The sequence below is a fragment of the Lepidochelys olivacea genome (assembly GCF_965140295.1).
Source record: "Lepidochelys olivacea isolate rLepOli2 genome assembly, chromosome: 1".
Lineage (NCBI taxonomy): Eukaryota > Metazoa > Chordata > Testudines > Cheloniidae > Lepidochelys > Lepidochelys olivacea.
The window spans coordinates 198,493,393-198,519,654 of NC_140411.1; the positions used below are offsets into that span (position 1 = coordinate 198,493,393).

Sequence of the window (26,262 nt, forward strand, 5' to 3'; positions counted from 1 at the left end):
GGCAGCTATGAGAGTCTCAAGTGTGCTATAGTACATCAAGGTCTAAGATGGCATGGCAGTGAGCACTGCTCAGATGCACAGGCAGGCAGAGAATGACAATGGACAAAAGGCACAGAGTCAGAATTACTCTTACAAACACTAAAAAGGATCTGTGTTCAAGAATGCCACATTTCCAATATTTTCTTTAGGTGATACACTTGTCTTAGACTGGAACACACAGGATGTGAGATAACTAGCTCTGATCCTGCAGTGTTTACACCCGTTGACATTAGTGAAAGTTATGCCAGAGCACAATTTTGTCCCATTGGTTTTGCATTCTTAGCGAATGCAGATAGGGACCCAACAATACTGACAATTGGAAATCAAGTCTGCTTGACATTGTATTTATAAGGGCACCCTGTCACAAACGGACCTGACCCTTTAAGAGGGTTCAGAGCTCAGCTGAACCTGTGCCAGATGTGGCCTGCCTCCCTATGTGGAGGTAATAAGTCCAGTCACCTGACTAGGAGCAGGTGACTAGGAGATGGGCCTGCTGGTGGGGGATGAAAAGAAGAGTCCTAGGACAAGAAAGAAGGCAACTGGTGGTGGTTGCTGAAAGGAGGGCTATAGCAGGAAGGAGAGCCACTATTGAAGAAGTCCACAAAGGGTATGTGTATGTCTCTCTCTCTCTCTCTCTCACACACACACACACACTTCTTTAAAGTGGTACTGAATTGTGTATTTTGCCACATCAAAACCAAATCCAAGGAAACTCAGCTCCAGGTTCCATTTAAATTCAAATCTCCAAATAATTATGAGACCTGAAACAAAAAGTTATCAGGTAAGCTCATTTATATAGATAAGCACCTCTGAACAAAGGTAGCAGCTCCATCAAGAGCCACTGATATGATTCAATCTGTGGGGTTGCTGAGACACCAAGCTGCTCTTTGCTATCCTTTAAGGTCCCGATTCAGGAAGCCATTTCCACTCAGGACAGCACCTAAGCTTGTGCTTCAGCACTTTCCTGAATTAGCACCTTAGACATGTTAGATGGTTATCATCTACCCACAGGGCATCCTCTCACTTGCATTAAAATAAATGTTAACAAATACATACCCATTGAAATTTGAGTAGAGGGCCCCTAGTATGTGCATGCAAAATGCCTATTTCTACACCTACATTGGTGCTCACAATTTTCATGCCTGTGCACACTTACCCAATATTTATGTCCAAAAATAGCTAGATTAATGACTAATAAATTATTTACAAGCATAGACATTGGACCTTCCTGAAAAACCTCATGCCTGTCAAGAAATGTAGCATCACACTATCATACAGAGGCTCATAATTGCGGTCTTAAAAGGAGGGCATTTACATACAAATGCTGGATTTGCAAAGTACCTACCTAAAGAAGAGATCGTATCGAAGCTCATCATTGGGATTACCAGATGGAGTGGTGTAACAATAGTCCATCAAAACATTCCATCTGCATGAGGAGCAAGATAATTGTCAAGGAAAAAGATTTAAAAAAAAAAACCGAGGTACAAGTTGATAGTACTAGCTGATGAACTGAACCTACACAGTTATGTACAATTACGAGCCATGTATAGAATCCCTGCATTCTCACTGAGACCATTCTATGGCAGTATAATAGTTTTTATTTTTCTGCATTACTTACATTACTGCACAATGACTGTGCAGTGTATGAATGATACAATTTAACCAACATGGTTTTACTCCCATCTGTTCCACAGTAAAGAAGCTGTTACAAATCAGTGACCATATAGCACTTCAACGGGTATCACTTTGGTGCATATCATCTCCACTAAGAATTTCATGGCAGCATTGGACAGGATTCACATCACAGAATCATAGAATATCAGGGTTGGAAGGGACCTCAGGAGGTCATCTAGTCCAACCCCCTGCTCAAAGCAGGACCGATCCCCAGTTAAATCATCCCTGCCAGGGCTTTGTCAAGCCTGACCTTAAAAACTTCTAAGGAAGGAGACTCCACCACCTCCCTAGGTAACGCATTCCAGTGTTTCACCACCCTCCTAGTGAAAAAGTTTTTCCTAATATCCAACCTAAATCTCCCCCACTGCAATTTGAGACCATTATGCCTTGTTCTGTCACTTGCTACCACTGAGAACAGTCTAGAGCCATCCTCTTTGGAACCCCCTTTCAGGTAGTTGAAAGCAGCTATCAAATCCCCCCTCATTCTTCTCTTCCGTAGACTAAACATCCCCTGTTCCCTCAGCCTCTCCCCATAACTCATGTGTTCCAGTCCCCTAATCATTTTTGTTGCCCTCCGCTGGACTCTTTCCAATTTTTCCACATCCTTCTTGTAGTGTGGGGCCCAAAACTGGACACAGTACTCCAGATGAGGCCTCACCAATGTCGAATAGAGGAGAACAATCACGTCCCTGAATCTGCTGGCAATGCCCATACTTATACAGCCCAAAATGCCATTGGCCTTCTTGGCAACAAGGGCACACATATCCAGCTTCTCGTCCACTGTAACCCCTAGGTCCTTTTCTGCAGAACTGGTGCCGAGCCATTTGGTCCCTAGTCTGTAGCGGTGCATGGGATTCTTCTGTCCTAAGTGCAGGACTCTGCACTTGTCCTTGTTGAGCCTCATCAGATTTCTTTTGGCCCAATCTTCCAATTTCTCTAGGTCCCTCTGTATCCTATCCCTACCCTCCAGCGTATCTACCTCTCCTCCCAGTTTAGTGTCACCTGCAAACTTGCTGAGGGTGCAATCCACACCATCCTCCAGATCATTTATGAAGATATTGAACAAAACCAGCCCCAGGACCGACCCTTGGGACACTCCACTTGATACCGGCTGCCAGCTAGACATGGAGCCATTGATCACTACCCGTTGAGCCCGACAATCTAGCCAGCTTTCTATCCACCTTATAGTCCATGAATGTATGGGCATACTTCTTTAACTTGCTGGCAAGAATACTGTGGGAGACAGTGTCAAAAGCTTTGCTAAAGTCAAGGAACAACACGTCCACTGCTTTCCCTTCATCCACAGAACCAGTTATCTCGTCATAGAAGGCAATTAGATTAGTCAGGCATGACTTGCCCTTGGTGAATCCATGCTGACTGTTCCTGATCACTTTCCTCTCCTCTAAGTGCTTCAGAATTGATTCCTTGAGGACCTGCTCCATGATTTTTCCAGGGACTGAGGTGAGGCTGACTGGCCTGTAGTTCCCAGGATCCTCCTTCTTCCCTTTTTTAAAGATGGCCATACTGGGTCAGACCAATAGTCCATCTAGCCCAGTATCCTGTCTTCTGACTGTGGCCAATGCTAGGTGCTTCAGAGGGAATGAACAGAACGGGCAATCAAGTGATCTGTCCCCTGTCGCTCATTCCCAGTTTCCGGTAAACAGAGGCTAGGGACACTTCAGAGCATGGTTTTGCATCCCTGCCCATCCTGGCTAATATCCAATGATGGACCTATCTTCCAGGAACTTATCTAGTTCTTTTTTGAGCCCTGCTATAGTCTCGGCCTTCACAACATCGCAAAGAGTTTGAGAGGTTGACTGTGCATTGTGAGAAGAAATACTTCCTTTTGTTTGTTTTAAACCAGCTGCCTATTAATTTCATTGGGTGGCCCCTAGTTCTCGTATTATGAGAAGGAGTAAATAACACTTCCTTATTTACTTTCTCCACACCAGTCATAATTTTATAGACCTGTATCATATCCCCCCTTAGTTGTCTCTTTTCCTAGTTGAAAAGTCCCGGTCTTATTAATCTCTCCTCATATAGGAGCTGTTCCATACCCCTAATCATTTTTGTTGCCCTTTTCTGTACCTTTTCCAATTCCAATATATCTTTTTTGAAATATGACGAGCACATCTGCATACAGTATTCAAGATACGGGCATATGATGGATTTATATAGTGGCACTATGATATTGTCTATCTATCCCTTTCCTAGTGATTCCCAACTTTCTGTTTGCTTTTTTGACTGCCACTGCACATTGACTGGATGTTTTCAGAGAACTATCCACAATGACTCAAAGATTTCTTTCTTCAGTGGGTAACAGCTAATTTAGACCCTATCATTTTGTATGTATGTGTTGTTGGGATTATGTTTGCTAATGAGTATTACTTTGCATTTATCAACATTGAATTTCATCTGCCATTTTGTTGCCTAGTCTTTTGTGAGATCCTTTTGTAACTTTTGTAACTCTTCGCAGTCCATCTTGACTAGTTTTGTATCATCTGAAAATTTTGTCACTCACTGTTTACCCCTTTTTCCAGACCATTTATGAATATGTTGAACAGGACTGGTCCCAGAACAGACCCCTGGGGGACACCACTATTTACCTCTCTCCATTATGGAAACTGACCATTTATTCCTACACTTTTGTTTCCTTTCTTTCCTCCTCTTACAAAAGCTCCCTTGAGCTCAAGGAGAATCTTTGTTGATGATTACCAATAAAGGGCCTGTGACACATAGCAAAACAGATCTGATTCCATCCAACAGAGGGAAGTGATTCACACAGATTAGTCATTTCATTACTTGTAAATAGGCTTGGAAGTATTAGATTTTTATCAGTAAACATGGATTTCACCTTACAGACACAAACCTACAAAAAAAATATTTCCATCGATAATACTCAAAATGTACAGGTAGAAAAGGTAAGAAAATGGCAGAACTTATTAGAGTTCAACGTAAGGATATTTACTTTGTATATTTTGACGCAATGTTCACAGTTTGTATTTTAACAGTTATAAAGATTTAACTTTTTGAATCTCAATGTGTACTGTTATTACATAATTGATTCTCCTATTGTTGAACACTCCCATAGTTTTCCACACCTGTAAAAATTTAAATTAATAAAAAGCAATGCTTGAAAATAATCAGTTATCCATCAAAATTATTTAAAAAAAATCAAATTCTACCAAGCCCCATAAAAGACGGTCAGAAAAAAAAAGCCATATATAATTATATATTTACACGGTGATTGATGCTGCTCAAGAGCTGCAAAAATTAGAAAGGGAAGAAACAATATCTTTTACTGTACCTGCCATCTAGGTTGGTTGCTCGCACTGCTGCATATATTTTTGTTTTCAAAGGTAAACCTATACTGGGGATAACCAGCAGCTGGCTGTAGGTTGAGTCCTGGAAAAACACACACACAGTTGCTGTAACACAATGGCAATACCAACACCTTGCAACACAGAAGCTTTTTTGGTCAGTTGGCTTAGTGGAAACAGCAGTGCTATCAAGTTTCGCAAAGTTCAAGGTTTGCCCTCAGACAATTAGAACAGATGTTTTGCTCTCCACAATGCAGCTTTAGTGGGAAATGACATGTTAAAAGTGTTAGATAACAAACAAAGATTGTATTTAAAAAATTACCTCCTTTCAAAAGCTCCATTACCAAACTAGTGTAAGTGTGTGTACAGAGAGAGAGAGAAAAATCACAGCTTGTACAATGTTGTAAAATGAATATGGAGTGTCAGACTGTGACAGGGTGCTGTTAGCAGTTATAAACTGAGCTCTTTGGAAGCCAGCACCCTGGTCACTTAGAATACCCATGGCACCGGGTATAGGTAGAGTGAAAGGGACTTCAGTAGTTTGGACTTGGAAGGGTAGAAACTTGCACCTGTACAGAACCTGATGAGCTAATGAGGTAATTAGCTCACCAACTGGGTACTCCTGAGAAGAAATCAAACTGTGTAAATAGCTGAACCAGGGAGCAGCAAGGGAGCATATCTCCTGCTATGTTGTGATGTACCTGGCGTATAAACAATCAAAGACACTTGGTGGATGTACCCCGGTGCTCTGTGTATGCTGCTAAATTCACAAAGAGGGCCTACCAGCCAAGGTTTCCAGGAACTGAAGTAGGAACTTGTTGACACAGATATAATTCAGCAATACAAGACCCACTTTAGGGGGGGGGACCAGACATCATTTAATATATTGCAGATGAGCAGTAGAAAGATGGGAGTGGTGGGGGAGGTTCAGCATATGGGAGAAAGGCCTCTAGTGGGAGATGAGGGTACCAAGACTCAGTCCACATTTTCAAAAAGTCCTGCCTTGCACAAGCTGTGTCGCAATAAAACCAGAATGGTGTAGCAGACACCAGAAAGTTTGGAAAATATTAAATTAAATGCGCAAAGCATGTGATTTTTCTAAAGGAATGAAAAACATAATTTGTAAACTTTCTACGTACTTCACTCCTATGGAAGTGTCCTTTCGAATATGAAAGAGAATGAGAGAAAACTGGCTACAGAACTTCTAAGCTAAGCGGTAGAATTTGATAGTGGGGTGTACTTCTCTGTTAAATTTGTATGTTGGCTAAGAGAATCTGTAGAAAAGATCTCACTCTTATTACGTCCTACAGATTTTTGGAGTAATTTCTACAGATCGCTATTGGTTTAGGCTGAGAATTTCAAAGGAGTCTAAAGACAGGTTTTGTACTGCAATTGTGAGGGGCGACTGCAACATGTGTAGCTAAATTTGATCAAGCTATCTTGTTAAATATATCTGCAGCAGCACAGACCATGGCATGGGCTAGTTGCCTGAGTTTTTACCCAGGGACGAAGAAGGGATTGTACGTGGGCAGCTAGCCTGTGGCACGGCCTGTGCTGCCATGACAACAGTGCTATTTTTAGCAAACTAATTAGAGCAAAGCTAACTCAGTATCTGAGCTACACATGCTGCAGTCACCCCAAGGATTTATACACGGGTATCTAAATCACTTAGGCTCCTTTGAAAATCCAAGCCTTAATCCCTATTAGTCTCTTTACATCTTTTCCATAATGGTTAGTTTTGTGCTTGCGTTCATAAATTTTGCAGATGGATTAACACACGGCAAAGGCACGAAGTAGCACAACAGAACAAATGAAAACATCAACAAGTCAGGGGGGAGAGAGGGGAGGAATTAAGGATAACAATTTTAAACATCAGAGAAATAAGTGACAAAAAACAAACAGCCTGTCTAAAGTGTTCAAACATAGGTGTCTGAACTTAGGCACCTAAATCCTTCTGGGCACCTAAAAAAGTGATTTGATTTTCACAGCCTCAAATGCACAACACCTTTGACAAGCAGGACTCTTATGTACTTAAATATGGCTTTAAATGTCTATTTTTGGGGTCTGCATTTGTAAACGTTGGTCTTTAATATCAGGAGCAAAATATACTGTATAGCTCATCTATGTACAAGTTCCTAAAAATAGTTACAATTACTAAGATTATCTTAATACTTTGTGTTTGGTTGCTTTTTCATGCTTCTGTGAATTGCAGTATTTCTTCTAGGAGCATCTCACAAGATCAAAACTCAGAGTCAAACACCAATGACTTCATTCTTAATCACTTGAATACCTTGGATCTGACATTACTGACTACAGTTGGGCAGGATCAGGCCCTTTAAACTTGGGCACTTCATTCAAGGGCATATTCCAGCATGATATTAATTTTATTCTTCTCTCACTGCAGAAACGGTGAATGGCTCTTCCTATCCACTATACAATTCCTGTAGTTTTGAGGAATTTGGCTCTCTCTCCTTTTTACTACATATTTATTTAAAAATGGGAGAAATATAATCTTCATTTTAATCTGTTTTTAAGAACTCTGCTCTACCAAATGACAAACTTACAAACGTGAATTTTAAAAAAAATGCCTTTGGAAAATGTCCTGTTACAATATTTATAGCTCATTATATTCCAAGAAAAAAGCATTGACTTTTAAATCAGTTGCATGAATTATAACTCAGCATCCCGATGGCATGAATAATAAAGCCAAAAAAATCAGATTCATAATTTACAAAAACGTTGCTTGATAGATTGGAAAATTGATATTTAAATCAGGTATTTAAAATGTATGAATAAAAATTTTAATCAACAAAAATTATTTCAGAAATGAATGTAGCTGTTATAAATAGACGTCTGCACATTTTTTACGTTTTACTGTCGTTGTCCAGATTTACATAATAAAAGTTTACACAGTGATGTGTATTCAAACCCAATTTCTGAAAAAGTATGAGAGAAGTGTCAGCAGCCAAATGCTGTTATTAAAAATATTAACCCATGAAGTCTCCAAAGTACATGCAATAAGCATCTGTATGGATGTATAGATTGGGGGTAAATCCTGCAAACTTCACTCCTATTTAAAATGGTCAACATACTTGGACAAGGCTTGGACTCTACATAAGTTTGTGAGAAATTTAACATATCAATATTGTTATAAGATCATATTTAGAATAAATATAATATGCAGGTACAATATGCAATATATTTGAATTCTAGTGCATCACTTATTATAATTTGTACTGCCCAAGGGTCTGGAAGCCCTAATTGTTGATTGGGATCCCATTGTGCTAGGCGCTGTACAAGTGCAGAATAAAAGGAGAGATGGTAGGTCATTCAGGGCAGAGACTAAGAAGAGAGACAACAGGTGCATTTAAAAAAAAAATAAATTAAAAAAAGGACAAGCACCAGGTAACAATTAGATGAATGACAACGGTCTGAAAGGCCTGCTTCCCTTCCGGGGAAAATAGAACATAATGAACACATAAGGAGCCTAATTCTGCTCTGTCAAAGAGAGCTGCAGCCATGTAATTCAGAGAATATTACATATAATTTGTTTACTAATTTTATACTTACATTGTAAAGCAGCAAACTCAGAGTGCTGATAAATGTCCCATTATTCTCTCTTACAGAAATAGCAGCTGATGACCTAAAACAGATTTAGAAACCAGAAACTGTTTAAGGGTTTTGTTTGTTTGTTTGCGTTTTCATATTTCAGTGCTTCTTTACTCAAAATCAGTTCTTGAGATACATCATAAGGAGTGATTTTTTTAAGGTTTGTGTTAGAAATCTCTGAAAATAGGAATTTATAGTGGAGACCATGACAGGACCTTAACTATACTGGAAGTAATGGAGGCTATTAAAAACATGAATCAGGCAAATAATTAGCAGAAAGGCAAAATGGCATAAAAGAACCAGTTCTCCATGATATAGTGTGTCGGCTCCTGGAAAATGTGTTTCCTTGCACTACACATTCATTGATTACCCTACACAAAAATATTATATTGCATGGGAAATTTAAAATGTGTATGCAGCTACTATTTTGTCATAAAACCACATGCATTTAGAAGGCAAATTTTTACACTAGTCAGGCAACAAACTACAGTAGTTTTGGTAAATCATTGTATTATATAGATCCCCTAGTAAACTTTTCTTCTTTCTTCAGTCTCCCCTTTCTCCCTGCCACTTCTTCCCACAATCTTGGTTTTATTTTTTTCACCATCAGTACAAGACCACAAATTTTTATGGAGATAAATGTTGGGTTGTGCAGATGCATGTAGACAGACACCCTCACCCTTATATATATAAATATATATGAATGAATGAAAAGCATACTTACGAAGCCAATTGTGTATTGTTGACCAAGTATTCCAATGGATAGCTACAGCTAAATTTGTACAGAAGCCCTGGTAAGTAGCTGATGATTGTTGGTGGATCTGGCGTATCTATGTAGCCTGAAACGTTACCTATCTGTACCACTGATACATTCCCATATGCATTGATGCCTGGACCTGAGGATACCTATTGAGGAAGGTACGAAAACAGACATTACCACAAGGTTAAGCACATTAAAAAAAATAGAGAGAGAGAGAGAGAAATACAAACACATTGAAAAATTCTGACACTTCGAGTCCAATTCATCCTTGGTGTAACTTCATTCAGTACACCAGAGATGAATTGGGCTTACTAAATCAGATTCTGTTTTCTATTTCACCTGCACAGCCAGTAGTCAATTGGGATTACGGGGGTCTGACTGAATGCAAAATATGGTCGTAGAGCCTAAACACAGATCTGGAATGTCCTGAGGTCCCGTGAATAATTTTTCAGGTGGGCATTTTCTCTGAACATTCCTGATGAATTCCCATGGATCGCTGGGGGGAGGAGGGGACTGAAGAAGCAGTTCTATTTGGTTTGAAAGGTAACAAAATAGTGGAGTTTTTAATACTTGAAAATGAAGTTATTTTACACAGAATCCCACTCACTGAAGTGATGCGTGGCCACTACTGGTATGTTTGTTTGTGAAGGTTTCCAAATCACATAATAGATGATGGAAATGGGAGAGTTATAGTATTTTTAAAGTGATATTAATGAGACACTAAAGCAATTCAAGTCAAACAATTGAATTTCTGGTCAATGCTTGTATCTGTCTGTATGGAGATGCATATCTATGTATAATAAATTACTCACACAAAAACTAAGTTAAAAGAATGCCAGTGCTGAAAATCCAAGCACTCAATATTTAGACAATGCCACAATTAAAGTTGCCTGTGAAACCTTAATTCAGCCCCATTGCATGTCTGAATTATGACTGATTTGCTCAACATCACATAAGTATGTAGTTGACACAGAAATAATACCCAGCTCTCCTGGGTCCCCATCCAACACCTTCAAAACACAAGTGAACATTCTTCCTCTTCCTGCAACCCACTGATTCATTCACCATATATCCCATGTACTATGTGAATTAATGGTCATGTGGAGAAAATAGTAATTAAGAACTGAATATGTAATTAAGAGTATCTTATAATGCATGTACACAACAGGGTCACATTGAGTTTGCAGGAGATTAACTCTGGCGTTTCCTAATTGTAGCTTGATTTTGCATTGTTTTGATGTAGTTTTTGTATGTAATCTCCTATATTTTTAAAAAATAAAAACTGGGGAAAAACCAGGAATTCATCAAACCACGCTGCCCTCGGCATACCTGGGTAGTTCATCAGAGTTTGAACCCAGGACCTTTAGATTCATAGCACAACTTGATTTCTTGAACTAATGGAAAACCTGGTTGCAATAGTAGGCTGTTATTCCCCGTACATTTTGCCATTGGTGTACATAGCCATTTGCTAGACAGCAGAAAAATGTTAGGAATCCACATTCCTGGCTCTGGAGGAGAGAGAAGTCTAGACATCACAAACAGTACAGCCTAGCACAAAAATGTGGCACGTTAATTCTGAAAGCTGGAGTGGTTAAGAGGATATGAATGGAGTCTGCTACGTTAGAGTTCTCTGTTCTAGTCCCAGCCTTTCCAGAAGTACAGCCTCTCAGTTACACCATTTGTAAAATGAAGGATGCCTGCCTCCCTCATGAAGCAGAGAGGTATTAGTCTTGCTTAGCAATAAGGGCTCTGAAACGTGGGGGGTATTAACACCTGTGAATGGAACAGCTGAGATCAGTATTCATGGTCTCCTCTTGACTCTCAGCCCAGCATACCTAAACCATAAGGGATGCTATTGTTTCCCTGCAAGCTGTTGCTTTATCTTTGCACTATCTGGATACACACAGGGAGCCCTGCGGGGCATGAGTGCATATTCAGAGAATTTGCTATATAGGGAGCTCCAAAGAGAATGGTAGCCTGCACAGAGCAGGCAGAATGTTCAAAGATTTTAACAGCAAATTTCTAACAAGCTCTATGAACATGTCAAAATGGCAATTTTCAGAGGCTTATAATTTTGCCCAATCTGGGTAATTTTCATGGGAACAGCAAAAGACATCTTTCTGACCTTAGAGCTGTCGGCCAAATTTCAAGGCCTTGCTCCAAACTATGGAGGTGGTAGAGCTCTTTTTAAAACATAAGAAAGCCACACAGTTTAGGGTGGGGAGTAGCATTGGCAACACCTAATCTGATGAGGTTCAATAAGGATAAGTGCAGGGTCCTGCACTTAGGACCGAAGAACCCAATGCACAGCTACAGACTAGGGACCGAATGGCTAGGCAGCAGTTCTGCGGAAAAGGACCTAGGGGTGACAGTGGATGAGAAGCTGGATATGAGTCAGCAGTGTGCCCTTGTTGCCAAGAAAGCCAATGGCATTTTGGGATGTATAAGTAGGGGCATAGCGAGCAGATCGAGGGACGTGATCGTCCCCCTCTATTCGACATTGGTGAGGCCTCATCTGGAGTACTGTGTCCAGTTTTGGGCCCCACACTTCAAGAAGGATGTGGATAAATTGGAGAGAGTCCAGCGAAGGGCAACAAAAATGATTAGGGGTCTGGAACACACGACTTATGAGGAGAGGCTGAGGGAGCTGGGATTGTTTAGCCTGCAGAAGAGAAGAATGAGGGGGGATTTGATAGCTGCTTTCAACTACCTGAAAGGGGGTTCCAAAGAGGATGGCTCTAGACTGTTCTCAGTGGTAGCAGATGACAGAACGAGGAGTAATGGTCTCAAGTTGCAGTGGGGGAAGTTTAGATTGGATATTAGGAAAAACTTTTTCACTAAGAGGGTGGTGAAACACTGGAATGAGTTACCTAGGCAGGTGGTAGAATCTCCTTCCTTAGAGGTTTTTAAGGTCAGGCTTGACAAAGCCCTGGCTGGGATGATTTAACTGGGAATTGGTCCTGCTTTGAGCAGGGGGTTGGACTAGATGACCTTCTGGGGTCCCTTCCAACCCTGATATTCTATGATTCTATGATTCTATGAACACTACCCATTTTTCCTAACCTTACCCTTGGAAAAAACTGAACTATTTTTGCTGAACCTTTAAAAAGAAAATTCAGCTTGAGACAGAGAATGCACATAGAAAGTTTCAGTCTGAACACTTTGGCAAAGTTATAAGCAACTGAAAACAGGAACATATAACAAAAAATGCTAGGAGTACTTAAGTTGAAGTGTCATTATCAACTCTGGCTACAAATGGCAACCTTGCAAAATATTGTAAGTTGTTATTCTTGTAAATTACTTAATGCAGATTTTGGAGTGACCCAGACCATCCCTGTGTGTGTCGGAAATCCCCACCTTACATCTGAAAGCATACTGCAGCGATCCAACCTATAGCGAAAAGTTGAACAACAATTCTTAAGGGGTAGAAGGAAATTCAAGTCTAAAATCTGGGCTTGCCCCACAGATTGAGGCATTGTTGGATACGACAATTTAGAAGATAGAGAGCCTAATTCTGCTCTCATTCACGCTGGTATAAATCAGGAGTAACTCCATTAAAGTTAATTAAATTACAGCTCTGCAAAAAAGATACCAGAATCTTGCCTTAAGTGACAACCTGAGTATAACTCATCTGTAGCTGTCTGCACACAGCCAGATATCACAGCTGTCATTTATGCTGCATAGCATATCAAGTCTAAGATGATTGGCTCTAGAAACACAAGTATTTACCTCTTCCGCTAAAAGAGAATCTCAACTAGTTGTTAACACTATTAAGGCTTCCATCCTTCTGCTGACCAACCACTACAGCACAACATAAATTAGACATTTGAGCAGGTCTTACACCATCCAGCAGCAGTTGTGGTACATACACTTGCAGTATATTAAATAAGAATTAGAGCTGAGTGAGAATCTGAATTTCCTTCCTGTGGAAATTCCGATGTTTCAATGTTTATTTTTGTCCTGAAATCGGATGAAAAATTCAAATATTGAAACTGAGACGTTCTAAAAATATTTGATTCAGAAATGGCAAAGCATTTGTTTCAGGTCAATTCAGTATTATACAGCATTTCCCTATGGTGGTGCATTGCCTCATGGGAGCTGTAGTTCAGATACCTGATGTCTCCATTCTCCACTAGGAGTCAGGATTCCTGGCCAGATTACATCTCCCATGATAAGCCTGCAGACACATTACTTCCATGATGCATCATGCCACTCAGTCAGAGGGCAGACTGTGTTGCACCATGGGAAATTTAGTTCAGTCAGGGAGCTTGAACTACAACTCCCATGAAAAATCAACCCCAAATAAAATATTTGTTTCATTTTTCCAGATGGAAATTTGGAAAACTTCCACAAAATTGAACTATTCCTGCAGAAAGTTTTGATTTTGCAGAAACTGCATTTTCCAGTGAAAAATCCTTTTGAAGGAAAATTCCAAACTAGCTCTATAAGAATAAAGTTGTTGTCTACCACTATATCCTAATCCTTGGCTTCTTATTGGCACTCAAATTGATGAGCTATTCATTTCTTTCAAAAAGCAAATTTTTACTAAGTGTATAAGACTGTTTCAGAGGTTTTTGTATAGGATACAATGCTCGAGCACCCCCCACACTCTATTCCAGGCACTACTACCTATTATACAATCTGACAGTGATCTTGCCTTACCACAAGAGTGCTTCCACAGGACTCCAAAGTGCTGAGATTGATGATGAAGATGACCACTGCTGGAAAGGTGTTGTTATTTATAAACCCCTTGCAGTGAGCGTCTCCATGTTTCCCATTCAGGGCCAAATCTGTCTCAGAATAACCAGAAAAAAGAACTGTGCAAAAATTAATCTTCATAGTAATTGCCTGTACTCCACAGTAGATACTGATATCTCGTTCAGCTGTAAGGAAAATACAGGAAAAGCAAATGTAAGAACTGGGATTTCTTTTGACAACTATATAGGAATGCTAGGATGACTCCTACATCAGTTAGTCTGGTTATATTCTACAGATCTATCATATCACTCTTCATACTATTGTCAGAGGGTTTGATCCGTATTGTGTTATCAAGTAAAAACCTCACTAATCTGTTCTTTAACTAGGCTGATGAAGAATCAGAACTAAAATACTTGGCATATAATCTACCATGGAATTTAAGTGATTACCCAAAATCTCACCATTAAATAAATCATAAGCTCATTGACAAACTGAGAGAATGCCAAGGGATACAAATGGGCAAAGGGTTAAATGTATAGGTCCTGATCCTGAAGCCCTTATTTATTATGGACCAGGACACCATTGTGCTAGGCACTGTATGAATACATTTGTAATTCCCACTGCTTTCAATAGAAATTCAGGGGGCTGAATTCTGCCCTCCATTGCAACTGTACAACTCTCATAGAAGCTGAGAGTGCTTATCTGAGGCAGGATAGAGTCCACTTCATGTGCCAAGTACAGGCTCAAACAGGACAGTTAAAGGATTGAAGTGCAATCAATAGTTTATAAGATTAATTCATTATGACTGTTCTGAAGATTTCCTTTTTAAGAACACTCAGTGTTAGCATTAATACGAATCAGCTGGCTTGTGAGAGATAGTGATCAATAAAGTGAAGTATGTTGGAGATGTACCATACTGCAAATTGTAACATCTTGAATACAAAATACCTAGAAAATGGCAATTAGAACTAGTCACATCTTTCTATTCCAAAGATTTTTAGATGAAGAATGGCCTTGTGTTTGAAAGTCCTGAAGACTCTTGTGATCTTCAGTGAAAGAATTGTACACATCACAACAGGCTAGAGCAGTAGTTCTCAGACTTTTGTACTGGTGACCCCTTTCACATAGCAAGCCTCTGAGTGTTCCCCCCCCCTTATAAATTAAAAACACTTTTTTACATATTTAACACCATTATAAATGCTGGAGGCAAAGCAGGGCTTGGGGTGGAGGGTGACAGCTCGCAATGTAATAGCCTCGCAACCCCCTGAGGGGACCCAACCTCCAGTTTGAGAACCTCTGGGCTAGAGGAACAAGTGATAGTTATGTTTAGCTTCAGTGCAAGATAATATAGCTTTTGCCTTCAGACTCATTCCTGACTGCACCCTATTAAACATTTTTTTCAATGCTCGACAAAGAGACATTTTTCAGCATGTTAAATGCAGGCATTACTCCTTTAAACAACAACTAGTTTATTGCATTTGCTTCAGGATTTAGTGCTACTGAAAATGGCAGAACAACTTCAGTCAATACTATCCCATTACAACTGCTCAAATAAATTGTTGTGCTGCATTTGCCACAGCAGAAGGAAATGAATCTCCATTGCAACGCACTGGCTCTTCCCCATGCAACAGAAGCCCAGGCAATTTCATGTGGATAGCCTTAATCATGAGACAAGGTGGATGTCTAATATCCTGGGGCCAACACAGCTACGTCAACACTACATGCAGCCTTAAATGGTGGCATTAAAGAAAAAATAATCAAATACAGTACATAACAGGCCAAACTCGGTCCTGCTCTACATATCAGACATTAAGCACTGGGCAGAAATGGGTGTAGGAGGCAAGTAGGAGGAGCTGGGCTGAGGCGGGCTGGGATTTTCCTCACACATAAGCATATGCAATTCTGTTGATTTCCATGGAATTACTCCCCAATTTACAAAGGTATGAGAGGAATCAGGCCCTTTGCCGTCAGTAGATATGGGTAGCAAGTCACTCACTCCAGTTATATGTTAAGGAGGAGGGGGCAGCAGGAAAAGAGGGCATAACAACAGGAACTTACCATTAAGGTTATGCTGCAGTGTTGCCAGCAGCCAAATGTAAATGTAAAATAAAAGTATCCACCCTCACTCCTACCAACTTTTGAAGTGTGCTTTTTACTTTACCTTTAAAGTCATTTTCAGAACTCTCATGGACTTTAAGAGGAGCAGTGCCCTAGCTCTGTAAATTATATATTTATTACCTCTGGATTATATTATAACAATCTGGCCTTTCCCAATACCGAGTTCTTCCCTGTCACTGTACCTAGGGTTACTCCTGTATAATCTGCCCATTCTGCAACTCAAAAAACAGAGTACAGATGTTAAGAGATGAATCTGAATCCAGAGGCAAAGACCCCTACTTCCCCTCCCTGAATGCTTTAATTCAGGCTAGTTTCTACTGAATTTATGACACTGAACACTAGTAATTTACATGTGTAGGCTTAATTTACAAATTTTTTATTCTTCCACTGCAAAATGCATCTCCTTTGTGTTTTTCAAACAGTAGCAGAGAGGAATGATGGTCCAATGGTGCTAGCCTGGGACTTGGGAGACCTGCATTCAAGACCCTGCTCTGTCACAGACTTCCTATGTGACCTTGGGCAAGTCACTTAATCTCTCTGTGCCTCAGTTCCCAGCTGTAAAATGGGGATATTAGCACTGTCTTTCCTCACAGGAGTGTTGGTTGGATCAATACAGTTAAAACTGCAAAGTGCTCAGATACTGTGGTACTGGTGGGCATATATATATATAGATATAGATTCAGGACAGTATGACCCATATCCACGGAGATCCTTAGCTCAGTTTTATCCAGGCACACTTCCATATGCTGCCAAGATTTTGCCTTAGAACAGACTGCATGAAAAGTAGACTAAGGAAGCTAGTTGGAACACTTCTGATGCCATAAAATTTAATCAAAATATCTGGTTTTGACAAAGCCGGAACATTTTGAAGAGATTATCTGTTTTGACAAAGTTTTCACCAAGATGGTTTTTGAGGTCTACTGCTCTCTGGTCATTTCTGAGGAGAGAGGGAGAGAGAGAATTTGAAGTAAAAATTTGAGCTTTCAACCAGACATGCCAAACCCGGGGGAAAAAATGCAGAAATTGGGCTTGTTTTTGGCTTAATTGGCTTGTGAGTTGCTTGTTGGCTAGTTTTTGACTTGTAGCTTGTTTGGCTTGTAACTTGCTGCTTGTTGTAGCTTGTTGCTTCTTTTTTTTTTTTGATCAGCTCCCGGCAAGCAAGGGAAAGGGGGGGCAAGCAGGGATAAGGGGGAAGAGAGTCAGGGGTGCACAGCAGGCCCACCACAGTGCCAGACTGCACACCGGAGGAGGGAATCTATTCACAGAGTGTTGGGATTCTTAGGGGTTGGCTTGTTTTGAAATGGGATTAGCATGATATTTGGCTTACTTTGAAAGTCGGAGTGCTTATTTACCTCATGAAAGTTGGCAACTGTGCTTTAAACCCAAAGACAGCTGTTTAGTCTGGGAGCACATGTAATTCCATGGGCAAGTTAATGACAGAAAGGTAAGGGAGGTGTCATTTGATTCATAAAAATCTACAGAATCAAGAAGAACAGCCTAAAGCTGTGTTCTAATGCAAAGACGACATTCAGAATGATGGTGACAGGGACTATGACAGAGCTGACCGCAGACAGGTCATTGTTTGCTCGTCTCCTGGTCATGTCAAGATCTCATTGCGATGTTTCCCAAAGTCTAACATAGGTCAAGTACCAAATTGTACGTGGTAAAATGGTACCAAATTGACATTTGAATGCGACAGAAATTCAATGCATGTTTGCTAGGTGAACAGCAAACATGCACTTCTTGCATCGTCTTCCTAAACCAGCATCTACCGACAACATGACCAGTACTTTATGCCAGCAGAGGCCTTTCAGTGTAGCAGTCTAGATGACACAGCTGAGGTAGAAGCTCTCAACAAACCAGAAACTGTTAACACTTGCTGAGAATTGGCTGATCACTTCATTATGAGGCTACGGAGAAAATACTGGACCTATGATGATGTCTACCTCTTATTTGACATGTATGCAGAGGAATCAATTAAAAAAATATGACCAGAAAGAAGAGACTCCATGATATTACACCTGAACAATATAAAATGTTTGACTCCACCAACATCTCCAATGTCACAGTGGAGAAGCTACTGTCCCATACTCGCATGAAGGATGAGTTAAGCACACATCTGGCAGGAAAAATGCTCCCGATTGTGAAGAATTGCTTAAAGAGTTTCACCATTACATGGCATAATGAAGCTGCTGCCCTGCACTGTTCAGTGGAATTTCTTCTTCTTCTTCATTCCCATGAGGAGGCTGACACTAAAATGATCTTGCCTGCGATCAGTGCCAGAGAGAGAGGCGCTACTAAACTCTGGATTTTTGCACAAGACCCAGATGTTCTAGTGCACTTTGTAAGACTCTACCCAAAACTTCCACAAGATCCTGGTTTTCTGCAGGCTGCTGGGGTACAGAATCACTGTATATCCCTCAAAGAGGTTTTCCTACCACTTAGACAATTAAAAGCTGACACACTGCTAGGTTTCCATGCCCTTTCAGGGTGTTACCTTTCTGGCAGGTTGGTTGGAAAGACCAAATTATCTTACCAGAAGGCATTTGATTCAGCCTCTGAAGACTCTTCCAAGCACTTTCAGAGCAAGGACAGCTGAAGCAGTCACTGATGAGTTCGTAAATGCACTCAAGGCATTTATCTGCAATGTTTACCGTCTGAAGACCAACATTGTGACACTTGCAGTGCTATAATCAGTGAATATTTTCCAAGAAGCAGACAAACAAAGAAAAATTGCCACCAACAAGCTGTGCATTTATCAATGCCCTCTTGCATTTGCTATCAAGAGGGTGGATTATCAAGCAATGGAATGGCTGTCGGATGAGCGAGTGCATCCAAAACTACCCTCCCCTATTGGGCATGGATGGGTCTTGGAAGATGAACTGATCACACCAGCCTGGTGTCAAATACCTTGCCCTCATGAATCAATCCTTCAGCTACTTAAATGCTTATGTGCAAAGACCAGATGCACACTACTCTGCAAATGTTTGGAGAGCAGCCTCCCTTGTAGGAAGACATCCAAGTGCAGCATGGACAAGGATCTAGCAACATATCTATGACAACATATGACAACATATCTAGCAGTGGTGCCCTAGATGAAGATGACGCTGAAGACTTCAATGGGTACATGATTTTCAGTCCCACATTTCAATGCTAACTTTTCTAGGGTTACCAAAGAACAATGTCATTTTCATGTAAATAAAGCATCCTTGAAAGTATAATTTGAAAAATCAACCTTGATTTTTAAAAATAGTTGGGTCTATACTGGTGGTTTTTCCAGCATAGCTATCTCAGCTAAAGGGAGCGATTATTTTTTTTCCCATTTCTAGCGGACAGAACTATTCCAGCAAAATTTAGTCCGTGCTACAAAGTTCTAGTCTTTAAATATTAAGGTATAGGATTTTCACTTCATCAGTATAATACTTTTTCTTCTATCCAACAGACTAGTTCAAGCCTTAGCTTGGAATCAGCCTTCAAACAGCATAAATCAAAATTGTGAGAGATTATTTATGCAACGCCACAGGTGTGCAAGATGCCACCCCAGCAATAAATGATAAAAATATAATCAAATGAAAAATGGATAGGCTGCTGCTGCTTTTCTGATGTTTGCTTTAGGGAGATTTTATTTCCTTTGTTTACACATGCAGAAGCCAAACTTGCATATATTTGCCAAACTTTTTTCATTATTTTTGTGCAAAACAACTTTCGGGAAAAAAAACCTCATTTGGAATCTGCAGTGCAGTTCTCAGCCGGAAATTCTGCACTTGCCAATGGGGAATTTCAAGCAAGAAACATCAAGGGAAATTCTACACATGGAACAAATGCAGAATGGGGCGATCCAGAAGTAATCTCTACCATACTCAGGCTCGAGGACTGCTGTCACACCTTCATCATTGCACGAGTCATGGTTGCACATCCATTCCCCCTACTCACCTCGTCTGAGAAGAAGCAGGCCAGAGGCTCTGTGATCCATACCCATGTCAAGCCCATAAGCTGTGCCAAAGTCCTACATGCTGGAACAGAGGGAGTTCCCACAGAGCACATCTCCCCAGCAGGCAGGTGTATGAGCTCACAGGTGGGCTCACAGCGACGTCCATGAACCCCACAAAGCAGAACTACATGAGCTTCACTGCATAACATATATCTGCTTTGTATGTAATTCACAGTGTGATGGGTGGACTAGGCCCAGAGGCCCTCTGCTACAGGCCTCAGGGTCCTACCAAACCCATCCCAGGAAAGGAGCAGTGGAGCTAAGTCCTCCACGCTACCTAGAGAGACTGTGAAGAAAACAGCCAATCAGGAGGGGAAGTTGCAAGGGGTTATCCAAGCAGAGGGTTTCAGGTTAGTATAAAAGAAGCTGTAATGCAGACCACAGTCAGATCCTTTCTGGAACCAGAGAAGTGCAGAGGTTGCTCCTGGCTGGCCAAAAGGAACTGCAGCACTACAGATAGCTTAGGGCTGGCAGGGACCAGGGGAGTGAGGAAGAGCTCCTGGATGGCTCCAGAGGCTGAACATATAAGAGACCTGAGGTAAGGGTGAAGCATCCGTGAAGGCTGGGGCTGTGGGGAAATGGCCCAGGGAACTGAAAGCAGTTTTGTTAAAGAGACAGAGTGGCACCTGGCTGCTATTCTCAAGGTGCCTGGGCTGTGATCCAGAGTAGTGGATGGGCCCAGGTTCCCCCCGCACCATAGGCCACTGGGGAAGTGGCCTACAATTGAACAACAATAAACTCCCAGAAGGGGATCTGAACTACTTAGTGGCCCAGTGGCGACCTGAGGCCAGAAGGACCCACAGAGGGCAAAACCATTGCCTCCAGGGAGGAAGCTCTGGGGGTATGGCTTGATATCAGGGCTGGGACTGTTTAAAGACTGCAGACACACCTGACCAGAAAGGGTGCTCTTGAGAGGTGGGTGCCATGCCATTATATCTGGTATCAGAAGTGGTGATCTTTCAGACCAACCCCTGATCAACAAGGGGCATGATTATGGAAGAGGTGATTTGTCTGTGGATGGCAGGCCAGCAGCAGCAGGGGTCTGCTATGCAGCAGAAGCGGACCCAGGCTCTGCTGTTACAATTGATGGAGAACCTGCTGAAACAGGAAGCTTAGTTTGCAGCACAGCAGTGATTGCAGGAGATCCACTCCAGCCAGCAGGAGTGGACACAGAGGCAGCTGGGTCATGCCACAGCTGGGAACCCAGATGGTGATGGAACTGGGTGGTCCATTGGCACTGGGCCTGGCAAAGCTTGGACTGGACGATGACCCTGAGGCCTTCCTCTGAACCTTTAAGTGGGTGGCAAAGGTAGCAGGATTGGAAGAGGCCACTGGTGGCCAACATAGCACCATTTCTGATGGGTGAGGCACAAGCAGCTTACTGAGTGGTAAGTGATGAGCAAGTGAGTTCCTACCCAGTGATGAAGGCAGCCATTTTAGATTGGCTGGGGATGACTCCGAAGGCATACTGGCACAAGTTCTGGACAGAATCATTCCTTCAAGGAGAACAGCCATGGGTAGTGGCCTAGAAGTTACAGAACCTGGAGTTGGGCTGGCTTTGTCAAGAGACCAGCTCGGTGGAGAAGCTCCTGGATCAGGTGGTCCTTGAGCAATTCCTGAAGATCCTACCAGGAGGGGCATTTTAAGCTGGGTAAGGCATTTCAAGCTGGCCTCCATGGGGGAAGCAGTCAAGCAAGCTGAGGTCTACTTTGAGGCCAAAGAAGAGGAACAGCCCAAGTTCCTCGGTGAACTGAGAGGTATTCATCAGGGGGTGGCCCAGGGAAGCTTGCATTGGGGGAAAAGCCCCAAGGCTTCTAGAGTTAGGAGGTACACTGCAATAGCAAGGGGTCCAGGAAGCCCTGCAGCCTATAGGAAGTACTACTGGGAAGGAGCTAGGAGATCCAATAGTGTGCTACAGGTGTGGTCAGTGCAGGCATATTAAAAGGAACTGCCCACTAATGGAGTGTGACTAAACTTGTTACAATGGGACCAATCTGTGGGAGTATACTCCAAAGATCAGAGTGTTCCCACCATGGGTTGTGACAGTCAGGCTCGAAGACACCATAGTTAAGGGTCTGGTAGGCTCAGGGTGTGGGTATACTTTTGTGGGGGATCACCACATGAGGGCAACTGGCCTGGACTGGCACCTCCCAATACATGTCTCCTGTGTACAATCGGGAGACCCGAGTCTATCCCACAGCAGAAGTTGGGCTGGAGATACAGGGCTGGAGAGCTCAACTGTGCTGGTGTGGTCAAGGACCTGCCATGACCAACGATTTTGGGAAGAGACTGGGGAGTTATTCAGCCCTCATGTGGAAAAGACCTGGACAGCAACCCAGGACCTATAGGGTCCAAGCTCAGCTGGGAAGGAAAGCAGAAGGGCTGGGATCCAGGTAAGGAGATCCCAGAAAAGAGCCTGAAGGCGAGATCAGAATGCCCCAGATGTGTGAGACCCACTGAGGAAATGCCAACAAAAGTTGAGTGCAGCCAACATCTCCTGAGGGAAAAATCATTAGCCAGAAGGTCTAGGTAGAGCAGGACTTGGCCCGGGCACAGGTGGAAGCCCAGGGGCAGAGGGACCAATGCTTGGCTTTGCAGGAAGCATTGGCCCAGGCCCAAAGGGAGAGAACCCAGAGGGCTACAGTGGGAACACAGATGGAGCTCTGGAACTCAGATTGAAATAACCACTGTGCTAACTAGTACAGAGGCCCAGACAGAATCACTCCAATGGGGAAAGGTGAAAGAAGGGCAGGGGTACAGAACAGAACACTCGGATAGGGAGGGGAGTAGCACAGACAGGCTCCGTGAGCTCCCTCCTAAGAGATAATGACCTGGTGAAACAACTAGAGGCAGCTGAAAGAGAGCAGGAGGATCTCATGTTCAAGAATGAGCAGATGACCAAAGATCTCTGGTTCATCAAAGATGAAAAACAGCACTTGCTCAACACAGTATATGATTATGTGATGCAGCTAGAGGATCAGCATACAGAGACTCTGAAATCCAGGAGAAGAAAGTGAGTCAGGGACTGCAGACATGCTTTCCAGGGAAGAAATACCTGGGAGAGTAAACCCTGAGAGATCAGGGCAAAGACGGGGTACAGGCTCTCCAGACAGAAGTCTGGGGGAGAGAAAGAGAGTCCTGATTGAAAGAGGCTAGCACTAAGGGTATGTCTACACTACGGAATAAGGTCGAATTCATAGAAGTCATTTTTTTAGAAATCGGTTTTATATATTCGAGTGTGTGTGTCCCCACAGAAAATGCTCTAAGTGCATTAAGTGCATTAACTCGGCGGAGCGCTTCCACAGTACCGAGGCTAGAGTCGACTTCCGCAGTGTTGCACTGTGGGTAGCTATCCCACAGTTCCCGCAGTCTCCGCTGCCCATTGGAATTCTGGGTTGAGATCCCAATGCCTGATGGGGCTAAAACATTGCCGCGGGTGGTTCTGGGTACATATTGCAGGCCCCCGTTCCCTCCCTCCCTCCGTGAAAGCAAGGGCAGACAATCGTTTCGTGCCTTTTTTCCTGAGTTACCTGTGCAGACGCCATACCACGGCAAGCATGGAGCCAGCTCAGCTAACCGTCACCGTATGTCTCCTGGGTGCTGACAGATGGGGTACTGCATTGCTACACAGTAGCAGCAACCCATTGCCTTCTGGCAGCAGACAGTACAGTACGACTGGTAGCTGTCATCGTCATGTCCAAGGTGCTCCTGGCCACGTCGGCCACGAGCGCCTGGACAGACATGGGCACAGGGACTAAATTTGGAGTGACTTGACCAGGTCATTCTCTTTAGTCCTGCAGTCAGTCCTATTGAACCGTCTTATGGTGAGCAGGCAGGCGATACGGATTGCTTGCAGTCCAATTGCACCATCTTCTGCCGAGCAGCCATGAGATGTGGATGGCATGCAGTCCTTCTGCACCGTCTGCTGCCAGCCAAAGATGTAAAAGATAGATGGAGTGGATCAAAACAAGAAATAAAGACCAGATTTGTTTTGTACTCATTTGCCTCCTCCCCCGTCTAGGGGACTCATTTCTCTAGATCACACTGCAGTCACTCACAGGGAAGGTGCAGCGAGGTAAATCTAGCCATGTATCAATCAGAGGCCAGGCTAACCTCCTTGTTCCAATAAGAACGATAACTTAGGTGCACCATTTCTTATTGGAACCCTCCGCGAAGTCCTGCCTGAAATACTCCTTGATGTAAAGACACCCCCTTTGTTGATTTTAGCTCCCTGAAGCCAACCCTGTAAGCCATGTCATCAGTCGCCCCTCCCTCCGTCAGAGCAATGGCAGACAATCGTTCCGCGCCTTTTTTCTGTGAGGACGCCATACCAAGGCAAGCATGGAGGCCGCTCAGCTCACTTTGGCAATTAGGAGCACATTAAACAGCACACGCATTATCCAGCAGTATATGCAGCAGCAGAACCTGGCAAAGCCATACCGGGCGAGGAGGCGACGTCAGCGCGGTCGCGTGAGTGATCAGAACATGGACACAGATTTCTCTGAAAGCATGGGCCCTGCCAATGCATGCATCATGGTGCTAATGGGGCAGGTACATGCTGTGGAATGCCGATTCTGGGCTTGGGAAACAAGCACAGACTAGTGGGACCGCATAGTGTTGCAGGTCTGGGACGATTCCCAGTGGCTGCGAAACTTTCGCATGCTTAAGGGCACTTTCATGGAACTTTGGGACTTGCTTTCCCCTGCCCGGAGGTGCAAGAATACCAAGATGAGAGCAGCCCTCACAGTTGAGAAGCAAGTGGCAATAGGCCTGTGGAAGCTTGCAACGCCAGACAGCTACCGGTCAGTTGGGAATCAATTTGGAGTGGGCAAATCTACTGTGGGGGCTGCTGTGATGCAAGTAGCCCACGCAATCAGAGATCTGCTGATATCAAGGGTAGTGACCCTGGGAAATGTGCAGGTCATAGTGGATGGCTTTGCTGCAATGGGATTCCCTAACTGTGGTGGGGCCATAGACGGAACCCATATCCCTATCTTGGCACCGGAGCACCAAGCCGCCGAGTACATAAACCGCAAGGGGTACTTTTCAATAGTGCTGCAAGCTCTGGTGGATCAGAAGGGATGTTTCACCAACATCAACGTGGGATGGCCGGGAAAGGTACATGACGCTCGCATCTTCAGGAACTCTGGTCTGTTTCAAAAGCTGCAGGAAGGGACTTTATTCCCAGACCAGAAAATAACTGTTGGGGATGTTGAAATGCCTATAGTTATCCTTGGGGACCCAGCCTACCCCTTAATGCCATGGCTCATGAAGCCGTACACAGGCAGCCTGGACAGTAGTCAGGAGCTGTTCAACTACAGGCTGAGCAAGTGCAGAATGGTGGTAGAATGTGCATTTGGACGTTTAAAGGCGCGCTGGTGCAGTTTACTGGCTCACTTAGACCTCAGCGAAACCAGTATTCCCACTGTTATTACTGCTTGCTGTGTGCTCCACAATATCTGTGAGAGTAAGGGGGAGACATTTATGGCGGGTTGGGAGGTTGAGGCAAATCGCCTGGCTGCTGGTTATGCGCAGCCAGACACCAGGGCGGTTAGAAGAGCACAGGAGGGCACGGTACGCATCAGAGAAGCTTTGAAAACCAGTTTCATGACTGGCCAGGCTACGGTGTGAAAGTTCTCTTTATTTCTCCTTGATGAAACCCCCCCGCCCCTTGGTTAACTCTACTTCCCTGTAAGCTAACCACCCTCCCCTCCTCCCTTCGATCACCACTTGCAGAGGCAATAAAGTCATTGTTGCTTCACATTCATGCATTCTTTATTAATTCATCACACAAATAGGGGGATGACTACCAAGGTAGCCCAGGAGGGGTGGTTGAGGAGGGAAGGAAAATGCCACACAGCACTTTAAAAGTTTACAACTTTAAAATTTATTGAATGCCAGCTATGGAACTTGGGGAGGAGGGCGGTTGGTTACACAGGGGCTGTAGTGGCAGTCTGTGCTCCAGCTGCCTTTGCTGCAGCTCAGCCATACACTGGAGCATACTGGTTTGGTCCTCCAGCAGCCTCAGCATTGAATCCTGCCTCCTCTCATCA

The 26,262-nt window shown here is 43.0% G+C and overlaps 1 protein-coding gene across 1 annotated transcript in view; it reads right to left on the bottom strand.

Moving 5' to 3' along the window:
* The window catches only part of ZPLD1 (zona pellucida like domain containing 1), a 44,365-nt gene that overhangs the window by 12,475 nt on the left and 5,628 nt on the right, over window positions 1–26,262 (bottom strand). The window contains exons 3-7 of the mRNA XM_084643915.1: window positions 14,065–14,285; window positions 9,367–9,548; window positions 8,604–8,676; window positions 5,021–5,118; window positions 1,385–1,465 (exon numbers count right to left, since the gene is read on the bottom strand). Coding sequence (XP_084500041.1) covers window positions 1,385–1,465; window positions 5,021–5,118; window positions 8,604–8,676; window positions 9,367–9,548; window positions 14,065–14,285 — 655 coding nt within the window. The remainder of the gene's footprint in view (window positions 1–1,384; window positions 1,466–5,020; window positions 5,119–8,603; window positions 8,677–9,366; window positions 9,549–14,064; window positions 14,286–26,262) is intronic.